At 40.2% G+C, this 14,452-nt stretch overlaps 1 protein-coding gene across 1 annotated transcript; it reads left to right on the top strand.

The window, feature by feature from the left end:
- Nucleotides 1-7,174: 7,174 nt before the first annotated feature.
- On the top strand, nt 7,175-13,188 carry LOC148853570 (Leucine-rich repeat protein kinase family protein). The gene is made up of 2 exons (XM_088940866.1): nt 7,175-9,710; nt 12,252-13,188. Exons 1-2 carry the CDS (start codon nt 8,201-8,203, stop codon nt 12,899-12,901), a joined length of 2,160 nt encoding a protein of 719 aa, XP_088796992.1. The 5' UTR covers nt 7,175-8,200; the 3' UTR covers nt 12,902-13,188.
- Nucleotides 13,189-14,452: the final 1,264 nt, after the last annotated feature.

The raw sequence follows: 14,452 nt of genomic DNA, 5'->3' as shown, positions 1-14,452 counted from the left end.
TTGTATGCCCTTCTTGAGTGCATATCCAACTTCTTGAACTCCATACTCTGAAGATGTGTCCACGTGTCTATAACCAGCCTCAACAATTGCAGAGGAGACAGAGTTAGAAGCTTCATAACCAAAACTCCAATTGTCCAATCCCACCGCAGGTATGGTTTGACCACTCAACAATCGAAATGATTGGGTCACATCTTGTTCAATGAACGTGTTTTGTGCCATAGTCTCTCACAATTTACTTCTTTCCTCTGTGATTTGGTTAACTGATTCCAGCGTTTGGAACACAAGTTAGTTTTTTCCTTTTTCAGGAGCTGTATTTCGTTGATTTGATCATTTCATCACAAGATGAGAATTGATTTTCGGAGTGAAGAAAAATGTGAGTTCGGCTTCAGTCGGGGCAAAGTCCATTCGAGGAGCTTTTATTGCTTTACATTGAGAATGCCTCCCAATGCAAAATTGCGAAAAGCTGTTAGAATGGTGTGGACACACATTTGTCCTGATAGAAGTCGATCTCAAAAAATGCCCTTGTGTGAGATGTTATTAGAACTTCATTGGCTGAAATTGGATACAGCAGTGATATGAACAACCAAGTTCACTGTTCCAAGATTGAAGATGATGGTTTTTTTTCTTTGAATTAATTTCATGTCAATCTGATCCTAAAATTGAGAGAGAAGGTCCAAGTCCAATTTAAAAAGTGAGGGGATGTTATAGTATTACTATTTAGATGAAATATCAAGGGAGGTTTAAGTATTCTACCCAAAAAAAATCACTTTTCAGTTCAGCCAACTTGTTCAATAGATTCTGGTATCATCGCAGAAGATAGCATAAACTTGTTGCGGCATTTTTAACGTCAGTTTGACATTTTAAAACATGATTAGGCCATTTGGATAGGAGATCGGCTTCTATGGGGCAAATGTGGTGAGGAATTGACTGTTCTTTTTAGCCTCTCTAGTTGATGAGCTGACTAGTTGGGGCCTTGGCACTAACTAGTTAATGAAAAAAAAAGAAATGCTCTAAATTTATGATATTGATGCAATCTCATAAATAAGCTGATATAGATTGCAACCATGTAAGAAGTTAGGCCGGATAGGGAATAAAAGCCTTCGTTTACCAAAAAGAGTACACCCTCAACTACCCAATGTGTTGCTTGTTTGTGGCAACTCCATATCAACACACCATTGTTTGGAAGAAGCTAAAAGAATTCATCCACTACCTTCTTTTATTTTATGCCTTTTTTTCTATTTTATATACAATCATCCAATCATGTTCCATCACAAATACTTAAAGCAACCTCATGAGTATACCAACATACAAAGACCCTATATTGTTTCAAATAATAAGAAAACAACCAAATAAATATTTAAAATGATTTTGTGGTTGAATAGGTTACCTAATCATTAATTGACTAGTTGACCTAGTTGATACTTATTCATCCTAGATAACCGCAACATGAGTGTTGACCAACTAGTGAGTGATGCATTTAATCTGGCCCTCAACTGACTAGTCAGGTTTTTTTTATGACTGAACCGTGGTTCAAAGTATGATACACCTCTATGTATCAGCAAGTGCGTATCAGTGCTTTAAACTATTCACTTTTTGTTTTTTTTAGTTTTTTTCAAAATTATTTATATGTATCATTTAATAAATAAAACAAAAGGATTCCTGAAAATCCCTTTAAAAAGGTGTATCAGAACCCTGCTGATACAATACAACACGGGGTATCATATCGGTAGTTCGATACATCAAACCTTGATCTCAACTGAGTAGTCAGTTTTTTTTTTTTTTTTTATGAGAATCAACTGACCAGTCAGTTGACTAATTGGCATTACACTGTAAGGTTGATGCCAATACCATATATCTGCAGGTAACAACAAAGGGGCTAAACCTCTGCTTCTCTAGAACCATCTTGAACAGATGGCTCGTCTGTGGTGATAGGGAAAATGGTCAAAAGAACACTGGAACTGCATAAACTCATTTGATTCCACAAAATATGACCCCATTAGTCAATCAAGTAATCTTTTTTTCTAAACCAAAGCTCCATATTAACAGGTAGACAGAGCCACAAAAGAGGCAAGAGTTTCATGATAATTAATCTAACTTAACAAGATGGACAAGGTTAACAATCATGAGGAGACTCCTACCAAATGGACCATAAATGGGGCAAACAAATTAGATGACCCTATCCATCTAACCATGTGAAAAATTGTTTGGATTGCTTAAAATAACAAAATCCAGTCTGGAGAAATGTCTAATCCAGATGGATAAGATGACAAGTTATTTGCGTTGATAACTTGGATAAGATTAAAAATTAACTGGATTTCAGTAAGTTCTATTTGACACAACCCAATTGTGAAATCAGACTACTGTTACGGCAATCTAGACAATCTTTTAAAAATATCAAAGTAAAAAATGTATAAAATACTTTTCATTGGTTTTTTTGCTTTAAAAACTGTTTGGGTAAAAATTTTTAGGAAGTATGTTTTTCAAAACACAAGTACCATTTTCTGCTTAGCAAAAACAAGTGCCACGTGTCACCTCCACGGTTGCCTTATCTCTTCGGCCACATCAACACCATGTAGGAAGGATAAACATGACCAAGAAAGGAGAGCCCTGCACGGATAAGGACAGTTCCATCGGGAATCAGGTCTTATCCCGAAGACCTCGGTGGATAACCTCATGCCGACAACCCCAAAAGCCTCATCCGAATCATACATGGATTTTTAGCTATAAGTAGGTAACCTCCACTCAAGATAAAGGACTTTTTGACTCTTCAGACTCCATATCGTTATTCTGGTCAGACCAATACGTTTCTCTCAACTACTCAGTACGACCTCCCATTCTTCTTATTGACTTGAGCATTGGAGTGTCTACCCGGGGAATAACTCCTCGGGCTTTTGATCACTTTCTTAGTTTCAGATCTTGCTGTGCGGTTTCGTCCTTTCACATTGGCTTCGCCAGTTGACACGATTATCTAACTTCAATGTTAGTTCAGGACACCTTGGATCAGACAACATCAATTACCATTTTCATGTTTTATATGATGAATAAAAAGAAAAATTAGTAGTTACAACCTACTTAGTTCATCACTATTGAGTTCATCAGGAGGTATGTTGTAAACATTAAAGGTGACCCAAGACCCATCACTCCATCAGTGAATAAAAAAAGAGTATATGAATAAATGTTTACCTTAAATTTCAGTATTTCACCACTACTTATCTACAGTAGCAGAGAGCATCTTCTTCGCTTTTGTTGGATCTAGCTGGTTTTGATAGTTTGATCCATCCACTATATAGTTTCCTGCAGATTGAAATCTTACTCCAGCAAATAGTACTCTTAAACCCTGCTCCCTCCACAAAATTTGGATCCATAGATGGGTCACAAAACATTAAGGAAATGCCGGCTTCCTTTGGGAATGTAGAGCCATGAATGAACAGCAATTGAGTCACCACTACGTAGAGCCGAAACCAACCCAAATCGACTCAAACCGATCAAGTCAGTTTTGCTTAACACAGGGCCGGTTTTGGTTTCAATTTTAGGTAACCTGACCAGGTCGGGTCGGTTGGAAAAACATCAGCAAAACCGACCCAACCCAACCCGTGAACAGCCCTAGGTCCAAGTCGAGAGTTTGGTTTTGGGTGTAGATTTAGAGCTAACGGCCGTCCCATTAACTCTGCATGTACTAAGGGTAGAGTACTTGTGGGAGGACAGCTGGTGGCCCCTCATTGAGTGGGATGTTTTTGGGACGCCATGCAATAGGAAGACCAGATCTGCTCCTCACACAAAGCACCTCACACAATTTCACACGCACATCCTACTATGTATTGGAAACATCTCTCGTACTTATAAATCATCATTCACAGGAGATGTTCCCAATGCATGGTGGATGTGACTCTGAGGCACCCACGTATGAAGAGCAGATAGGGGTAGATTTGAATTCGTTAGTAGCACTGATATTCTGATGTTGCATCAAAAAGCACTTTGGTGACAGAAAAAACCGGATCTGCTCTTCACGCATGGCGCCTCACACCGACCTCAAGATACATCCCACCGTGCATCAGTGACATCTCCCGTATTTGTGTGATTATTTATGAGGGATATTCCCAATGCACAGTGGGATGTGCCTGTGAGGTGGTTGTGAGTCACCCTATGTGAGAGCAGATCCCAATTCCCGAAGAGGCTTATGAGTGGCAGATTCCGGTTGTCCCATGTGCAGCAGAAGTAAGGAAACCACCATCTTTGATTGAGTTGGGATTTTGTCTATTGGATTTGGAACAAAAGGCTTGATCTATTTGGTGTTAAGATGTGTTTCCCAGTTGATGTGAAGAGCTTTATGGATGCTTGGTACCTGAGGGGTTTGAGTAAGGCTGATAAGGTGACTTGGAGCATTATTCCAGCAATGGTTTTTTGGGCAGTGTGGATGGTGGTGTAAAAAAAAATGGTAGAGTATTTGAAGGAAGGCAGAATGTAGGGGAGGTGGTTGTAAAGATGTTGGGATGGTGTATCTTGGTTGGCGGATCACCCTTTTATGACTGGTTTTCTTTTTGTAAAGCTATAGAAGGTTATAATATTGGTTGTAATTTTGGTATAGGTTCAGATATGGTTATGTCCAGTTACCTGTATAGGGGCTGGCTTTGTACTTTCTTTGTTTTAATTAATGAAACACTTTAACTTGCAGTTAAAAAAAAAAAACTATAATACTGGATACTAAGATATAGAAGCATGGTATAGAAACATGTTAAAAATTTAATTACATTTGGAAGGACATGAGTGAGAAATTATATTTAGTTTTAAAAACTAAGATATAGACGCATGGTATAAGCATATTATATGGGAGACTAATACCTGTATGGCTGTATGTATGGCACTGAACAGTAGGAAATAGTGAAACAGGATTCATGTAGCTGATCCCATATAGTCGGGATAATGCTTAGATGATGACGAAGAATAGTATCCCCATTTCCCATATTTGTGATTGTATTAGTATCCATGTTTAGGCATTGTCCCACACTATCATTATCATATGTCAATTCTCTCTCTCTCTCTTATACAACATACACATATACACATACACACCCGTGTACACTGTCTAAATGGATTGAAGAAGCCATATTTTAGAACTCCACTACAAATACTGTCCAGTAGTTCCAGGTACTGTGGAACAGAAAAAAGGTTGAGGTAACAGGAGCTTGAGAGGAAGTTTGTTATTTAGAGATCTCGAATTCTCCTATTAGCTTGCGAAGTGAAATTTGTAGACCATTTATTAGTGAAGCTCCATGTTCAATTCAAAAGAAATTCCAATTTTGCCTTTTTCTCATGAGCAATGTATTAAGTGGTGCAGGATACATGTCACTACTAACTAGTTTATATTGTTATTCTTTGTCATCATCATGCTGATGATTTCTTAGGTTTTTTTTTTCACTCTGTATTTTTCACAACCTATAACACACACACAGATGCAATAAAGAACAAAGAAGACAAAATATATTGAGGGTCAAGTGATATTGGTGTAAGAACACGGTTCGCCAATCTTTTAGATTGGAATAATTTCGACGGTGAGTCGCTGTCCTCGAGAAACAGGACATGTCTCCAAGTTATAGATATAAGACCTACACCTTCATATAGGAGCTATAATTTTATTTATTCTAATCGTCTATAAATCCTACTCCTAATAGAGATAAGCCACATCAGTTCTCTTCACGTGAAGCTGATGTGGCATATCATGATTGGTCTTGCCCCATAATTGTTTCAATTGTTCTATGTGTAGAGATTATACAAAAAATGAACAAACCCCAATATTGCTTCCATGCTACGCTGTCTCCTGGGTTTTTTCTCTTGTTTAATGGAGACATAAAAAGAAGAATCTTTTCTTGAAAGCTTGCAAAATAACGGGCCCAATTAATATATATTCAAAACATACAAAAGTCATTCCTGTCTCTATTTACCCAAGATCAAGGAAGGGATGTTTTAACTTCAGCTTATAAATCAGCGTTATCAGGTTTTATTGAGTTGGAGTATAATCGGATCTGCTGGTGAGTATTGTATGAGCTCAGCTTCTGGAAGACTGGAACAGCAACTTTGTAATATATTTGGGTTGAGGAAATGGTGGTGGACCCGGTACCGATTGAAGTGGTTATTACTTATTACTTGTTAGATGGTTGCTATTATTAGTAATTATACAAAACAACCATCACATGGTGGTGATATATATTTTGGAGTAATAGAGATAAGTAGGGCTGTTTACGATTCGGGTTGGGTCGATTTATTGACATTTTTTCAACTGACCCAATCTGGTCAGTTTATCTATAAATAAAACTGAAACCGACCCAGTACTAAATAAAATCGATTTGGTCGGTTTGGGTTGATTTTGTAAATGATTCTATGGATGTATGTAAATAGTAAAGGATTCAAGTCTAATAAAACAAAGGCTGGATGGCTGAAAATTAAAAATGATTTGATGGATTAAAACTGATACTTTATATATTATATATAATATGTATATTTCTGAAATAAAGCTAATATATATATATATATATATATATATATTTCCACAAATATATATTAAAACTGAAATATATCAAATATATATAATATATATCGGGTTGGTTCGATTTCGACTTTCATACATAAAAACCAAAATCAAACCGAACTATCGGTTTATATTTTTTATAACCCGTAACCAACTGATATTAAAAAAAAATCGATCAACTCAGATTGAATCGGACCAAATTAGTCGGTTTAGTCGGTTTGAGTATTGTTATGAACAGCCCTATGGATAACCAAACAAACAAAGACAGAAGAGTACCAGCAAGTGCTTTGAAACAAAGTCAAAAGGTAATGCACAAGCTGGACAAACAAAATATACAGCAACAATGCTTCTTTATTCTTGTACTTTTTTTTATTCTTCTACTTTTGTAGCTTCTAAGCATATTTTTCATGATTGTTTGTGAGATTCCTTCCTCTTATGCCATCTTCTCTACGCTTACTCGCAATAATCAACAGTAAGAAATTAGCGATGAAGCAACTTTTAAGTCTTAAGTGCTAGTGCTACGATGAGAAATAGAAATTATCAAATTAGTGAAAGTGACGCATGCCTCTCTGTAATTATTACTTGATTTGATTTGCTAATCCTCTCCAGTCTTCTCCACTCCCCAACTGCCCCATAACCCATTTATTAATTTTAGGAAAATATATTGCCACTTGACATTCCTTCCCATCTCCACGATATGCCCAGGGAAATACGATCTACGTTACCTGGAAAAACATTACATATCAACTACAGTCTCTCTCTCTCTCTTCGTAGTTCGTAGTCCATAGATGGGGGATAAGTTATTAGTCCGAAAATCACAAGTGTAGCACATGGACCGATAACCGAGACTGATAGAAGATATAGTTCCGATGCGTCACATATCTCATGCTGTCATGCATATGGGGTTTCAGTGATTGGACGGTTAGTTCTTAGTCCTGCTGACAAGTAAGAGCCCCTGGATCTCATCTCCTCCTTCCATTTGGGCTTGGGTTCAGACCGACATATAGCCACATGGGTTAGTTCAGTCCAACGGGACCAGTCGTAATGCGCCACATGGAAGGAGATTGGGCTACCGCTACCGAACAGAACAGGGCCGGCCCAACTCTTACTATTACGCGCTTAACCGTATGCATTCGTACGATGGAAAAGGAAAGCACGTTTGTTCTATACTTCTATTCTACCAAAACATACACCCAGCTCCCCCGAAGGTGAATTTTTCTGTCTGTCTGTTTCCGGCTTCCGGCTTCCGGTTCCAGTTTCACCTCCCCATTCCCAAACACAACACCACCGATGACCGAACCGGTTACAAACCGTTACGCTACACTCAGTGACTCAACTCAGCTCAACGGCTGTGATTTTTTTATTCAATTCCAATTTTTCTAACAATCGATCGATGTCTCCGTCATCATCATTTGAAGGCCTTGCTTTGCTTCTACTCCCTTTCCGTCGATCTCCTTTTGGCGGGAGGTGGATCGCGCAATCAAATCTCGCCCCCTCTCTCTCTCTAGTTCTTACCGTTTCTTTCTCTAGTCAAACGGGCAATAAATATTAAAGGGAAGGCCACCAACCCGCACACACTCCCCCTTCTTATTCGTCTGTGTAAACTCCCAACCTTCCACAATTACGAGCCATCCTTCCATTAATGATTTTCTGCGCAGATTGGGAATCCGGCACAAGATGAAGCTCTTTCTACTCTTCTTTCTTTTTCTGCTGCTCCAAAACCCTAATTTTGCCATCTCTCTGTCCCCCGACGGTCTCTCCCTTCTGGCTTTGAAGTCTGCCGTCGACCAAGCGTCAGACGTCTCCGCATTCTCCACCTGGAACGAAAACGACACCGATCCATGCCACTGGTCCGGGATTTCCTGCATGAATGTCGCCGGATACTCCGACCCTCGCGTCGTCGCAATCGCCATCTCCGGACAGAATCTCCGCGGCTACATACCCTCCGAGCTCGGAGCTCTTATCTTTCTCCGCAGACTCAACCTCCACGGCAACCGCTTCTACGGTTCCATTCCTCTTCAGCTCTTCAACGCTACCTCTCTCCACAGTATCTTCCTCTACGGTAACAATCTATCTGGTCCGCTTCCGCCTTCGGTCTGCCATCTCCCCCGCCTTCAGAACCTTGATCTTTCGCAAAACTCGCTTTCCGGATCCCTCTCGAGTGACCTTGCGAATTGCCGTCAGCTGCAGAGGCTTGTTCTCTCCGGTAACAAATTCTCCGGCGAGATTCCCGACGGAATTTGGCCCAATCTCGACAACTTGGTTCAACTCGATTTATCGTCAAACGAATTCAACGGATCGATCCCACCTGATCTCGGCGATTTGAAATCACTGTCCGGGACTCTAAACCTCTCTTTCAATCATTTTTCCGGCGAGATCCCAAGATCACTTGGCAAACTGCCGGTGACGGTAAGCTTCGATCTTAGACATAACAACCTCAGCGGACAAATCCCTCAGGCCGGCACTTTTGAAAATCAAGGGCCGACCGCATTCCTTAACAACCCTTCCTTGTGTGGATTTCCTCTCCAAACACCTTGCAGCGGGAATCCGCCAAAGAGTTCTCCAGTAGACCAGCAGAATCGGGAAACGGTACCTGATACCAATCCAAAGAAAGGGCTAAAACCAGGTTTCATAATATTAATCGCCGTTGCAGACGCCGCCGGAGTCGCGGTCATTGGCTTGCTCATCGTCTACATATACTGGAAGAGAAAAGATTCCGACAGTTGCAGCTGCACCGGTAAAGGAAAATTCGGTGGCGGCGAGGGCAAAAAGTTCTGTTCTGGCGCATGTTGGAATTCGTTCTCGAGTAACGACTCAGAAGTGGAGTCTGATAAGGGAGGAAGTAGTAGTGGGGGAGGGGGAGGAGGAGAAGGTGAACTGGTTGCTATCGATAAGGGATTTACGTTCGAATTGGATGAGCTTTTGAGAGCGTCGGCGTATGTATTGGGGAAGAGCGGATTGGGAATTGTTTACAAGGTGGTGCTGAATAATGGAGTTCCCGTGGCGGTGAGGAGATTGGGTGAAGCTGATGGACAGAGGTATAAAGAATTTGCAGCGGAGATACAGGCGATCGGACGCGTTAAGCACCCCAATATTGTAAGGTTAAGGGCTTATTACTGGGCTGCTGATGAAAAGCTTCTCATATCTGATTTCATCTCAAATGGAAGTTTGGCTTCTGCTATTCGTGGTAAGTTTTTTGACCTTTTTTTTATTTTGCTCTCAAATTCTGAACCCTCTCTCTCCCTCTCTCTGTGGACTAGTGGAGTAAGCAAGTAAGGAGAACTCAAGAAATTCAATTAATGAGCCCATGTGATAGACTCGTAGATATGATCTACATCTGCTGTCGAAGCAAAAATGGATTCCATAGAACGATAGTGACCGTTGGTTGGACGTTGGCTATATTACAAGCCAAGGTCGGGTTCTGAAATATTTTGATCGGTGGGCCAACTACGCGGTTGTCGATGACAACAATGACCATTGGATACTATTTAAACGGTAGGATAGTATCGTCATAAATGATCTATTCGTTGTCGTCATTCCATGCTTGGTGCGGAGAACGACAGATGGGATCTTACAGAGAGAAGATCATCACATCACACCAGCTGGTTTTGTGTGGCATTCTGTCATTAATCTTTTATTGGACCCGTTAAGGTTGACCCACAAGGAAAAAAAGGGTTGATCCACCATCAAAAGCACTCTTCCCTCTTTTTAACTTTAAGGGAACCAAAGCGAACTCGAAAGTTAAGCATCTATCAAAGAGAAGAAAGTTAGGCATCTATCTGTACCCACGCAAATTTATAGAGTAGAATCTTTAGATAGATTTCTCACTTTTACATTGTTTTTTGGTTAAATTACAACGACTCCACCATAATATGGTTATGGGGTCTGTGACAAAGTCCCCCTGTATTTTGTTTTGTGACAAAGACCCCCTGTATTATGACCGTGAGGCAAAAACCCCCTTCCGTTAGCCTTTGATCCAAAAATACGGTTGCAGTATTTTTTTTAATCCCCATACTACCTTTTTGACGAAAAAAACACTGTTTATCTTCCCCGATGCACTAACAGTAGAGGCGGATGATGGGCGATAATCCCCTCTACTACAGATTCCTTCACATTTCTATCCCTCTCCCTCTCTTTCCCCCCATCTTTCTTCTTCCCCTTCCCCTTAACAGCATCGGGATTGAACCCATTTAATTCAATCCCGATCTCTCTCTCTCTTCATTACTGTTTCTTCAGATCCGGCTCAGGTCCCCCTTTCTCCCTTTCAAAGCAGTCTTATACATACTGATTTCCCAATACTTGCCATCCAACATGTCCTTGTCCGTTGAATCCAACAAATCTGTCGGGTTGGTGGTTTCGACGGTCGTAGTCTCAAATGCACCATCATGGGCACCCAGCGGTGGTTCCCTGGGGTGGAAGGATTCAAAACCAGATCGATGTCTTGCATGATCTTGGTAATGATCCCCTGGACAAACTGTGTCATGCTTCCATCCGTGTCGGACTTCCCTACGGACCGGGGACTGAACTGTCCGGAGTAGAAAACTTTTCGGGAGAAGCTAATTTCTCGATTACAAATTTGCATTCATGAACTAGCTTGGAGTGTTTCCTCCAGGAACAATTCTTGATGATCTTCTCTAGAGCTGGAGTTTCGAAGAAGCCATTCCCGACCTAGCTAGCCTAGCAGAGTTTCTGAAGAAGTGGAAACTAGGGCTTTTTTCCCTTTTCTATATGAAGCGAGCTAACTTACACGGTACGTCAACGGCGATAGTTGAATTGAACCATCAGCAGGGCGAGGTAGAGGGGATTACCGCCCATCCGCCGCTGGAAAGATGAGCAGTGTTTTTTCTCGTCAGAATAATATAGAGATTAAAAAATACCGTAACGTCTTTTTGGACGAAAGGCTAACGAAAGGGAGTCTTTGACTAACGGTCATAGTACAGGGAAGTTTTTGTCGTAAAACAAAATAAGGGGGTCTTTGTCACAGACCGCATAGTACAGGGGTTTTGTAAACTACCTTTTTTTTTTTTTTTAATCTCCTACCTCCTAAGTTTTCGTTTGAATGATTGAATCGATTTGATCAACCCTCCTGAAACACGGTGAGCGAATTGATCTGATGGAAATTGAAAAAGAAAAAACAAAACAAGAAATTGGATCATTCTTGGCCGATCCATAACCATTTTTCATTTTGTCATGGGTAAGCGCTACTTGCTCCTCTGGTTCACTCGCGAATGTGGATAGATTTTTTTTTTTTTTTTTTTTTTTGTTTTTTCTTTAGTGGTGAGTAGGTGGGGGTTAAGAGAGGAGGGAGGGAGGGAGGGAGGGGGGACAAGCAATCAACAATTATAATAGTGCTAGGTTCTGGGGCTGCATGACATGTATGAACACTTATACACAACCCGCAAACGCCAACCATTATAAATGGCCCACCTGCACATTATAAAACTTGATTAAATTGGAGGCTATGCATCTTTATTGTGTCAACGGTCAACCCAGTTATTTACTATTGAACAGCAGACAATTAATATTTATAGATCTCTTCTCAATTCTCATTTCCTGTGAGTTGGTGGTAAGCACATTAAAATGGTTGAATCGATTTGTTTAACATTATATTTTTTAACTCACCTGCATGTGCCTGTGTACGAGAGTGAGAGCGAACGATCGCGAGAGAGAGAGGTATTTTAAATCTTTTTTCATGGAGAACCCACCTAACTCAGCAGAACTGTTTCAGGGAAGAGTGGCCAACCGTCTACGACTTTGCCCTGGTCGACCCGCTTGAAGATTGCCAAGGGAACGGCTCGGGGCCTGGCTTACCTCCACGAATGCAACCCACGGAAATTCGTCCACGGAGACATTAAGCCCTCCAACATCCTCCTTGACACAGATTTCCAACCATACATTTCCGATTTTGGACTCAACCGATTGATCAGCATCGCCGGCGATGGTGCCACTTCATCTGGTGCCGGGGGCCTTATGGGTGGAGCTCTCCCTTATATCAAACCTTCCCCAGCGGAGCGAGTCAACAATTACAAGGCCCCTGAAGCTCGGCTGGCAGGTAGCCGACCCACCCAGAAGTGGGATGTATACTCGTATGGTGTCGTATTGCTCGAAATGCTGACCGGGAAGTCTCCGGAATTCTCATCTCCGACCACATCAACAGCGACCGGTGCGACCACGGATCTGGTGAGATGGGTGAGGAAGGGATTTGAAGAGGAGAACCTGTTGTCGGAGATGGTGGACCCCATGCTGCTCAAGGAAGTGCATGCAAAGAAGGAAGTGCTCGCGGTGTTTCATGCGGCTCTCGCATGCACGGAACCAGATCCGGAGGTGAGACCAAGGATGAAAACCGTGTCGGAAAATCTCGATAGGATCGGCACGTGAAGAAAATGAAGATTTATTAATTCTTGTCACTTCCAGCCAGCGGATCCCTGATCAGATCGTCCGAAAGACGAAAACATGTGTTGATCTTGTTTCGTAGGTTGGTATATTTTTTTCTCTTTCATCTTTTGTGGGGCATTTTTTTCATATGATTCCTCAAAGTGTTTTTTTTTTTCTTTTTTTCCTACTAATTCAAGAGAAGAATGCAAATTTTAACAAAAAGGCATTACAGAAGTTAGATCGCATGTCATTTGAATCAAAATGAAAGGCATTGCAGAAGTTAGTAGCCAGTCAAGCGAGCTTTTCTTTTCCATGTTTTTGTTTGCAATATTCAATTTGAAAATGAACCGAGAACTGTAATAGGAATTGAATTGGGATCTGCCCCTTACGGACCGACCTCACATGCACAATTCATTATACATTGACAACATCTCCCGTGAATAATAACTATAAGTAGGAAAATGTTCTTAATCATGTTGTAATGTGCCTGTAAGGTCGGGTTTTTTTGGTAATAGCCTGTAAGGTCGTTGGGGGCGCCCAGATCCGGTTTCCTGGTAATAACAGCAAAAACAAAAAAACAAATAAATAAATGCCTTGCAAAGTACTTACCGCCTAACCGGGAAGGTTTTGACTTTGAGTCTTGATCAATCAACCCCCTCAGTCAACCGGGAACTTGACCATGGGCCTCGGCCAAATTACATTTTGACACTGGTCCACTTGAAAAATCAATATTACCTCAGACCAGGTATTCGTGACGCTCCTCTTAACAGATTGACAGGCGATAATAGTTCAGCATTCTAAAATCGAGCAATAACATTTGCTTCAATTTTAATGATCAAAACATGAATATTAGTTCTGTCAACGGGTCGGGTCTGGGTGTGGTTTAGGTAGAACCATAACAGACCCGATAAGAAATATTAAGACCCGGAACCAAATCAGACCCATTAAGGTCTGTAGTTTTAGATCTAAAGTTGAATTATTCTTGAAACAATTGGGTATCATTCGATGGACCTTTTATATATATATATATATATATCGGAATAATATATCAAGAATTAAACTGACCTAATCAATTCGGGTCCTGCCCAACCCATTGATAAGCCTACAAACATCGGTGATGGCTTTTACAAACTACTACATTCATAAAGCCATTAATATGTTATTATTTAATTTATTACTAGTTAATAATTTTAGAAATATATAATTAATCTAAAAATCTATTATTATTTAGTTAATTACTGAGAATGTGGAATGCAACTATTATATTTTAATTAATATATCAATTATTTTATATTTTTTGTAACAAAAGGCCAACTTAGTCTTAAATTCTTAATATGCTGGCTAATAACTATACAACTTCTAGAAAGTTACTAATACAAATATAAAATTACTATATTACCAATGCAAGCATTTGCTTTAAATAGTATAGATGAATTACTTATATTAGTTACTAATTTAATGATCACACTAGTTACTGAAATAAATTTAGTTGATTTTGTAAATAACAAATATTTTTCTATTTGTTATAAATTAAAGTATTAATTAATCATTTAT

The sequence above is a fragment of the Nelumbo lutea genome, chromosome 4 (genome assembly GCF_056320005.1).
Source record: "Nelumbo lutea isolate HS-2025 chromosome 4, American lotus-T2T, whole genome shotgun sequence".
NCBI classification, from domain to species: domain Eukaryota; kingdom Viridiplantae; phylum Streptophyta; class Magnoliopsida; order Proteales; family Nelumbonaceae; genus Nelumbo; species Nelumbo lutea.
The sequence above is the reverse complement of the archived record's forward strand: the minus strand, read 5'-3'. Positions and strand labels throughout refer to the sequence as shown.

What these genes read in the sequence shown, in the direction of transcription:
- LOC148853570 (XM_088940866.1), top strand. Translation starts at nt 8,201, where the DNA reads ATGAAGCTCTTTCTACTCTTCTTTCTTTTTCTGCTGCTCCAAAACCCT. An exon ending in TTTGGCTTCTGCTATTCGTG is followed by an intron (nt 9,711 to 12,251) that starts GTAAGTTTTTTG and finishes GAACTGTTTCAG; the next exon opens with GGAAGAGTGGCCAACCGTCT.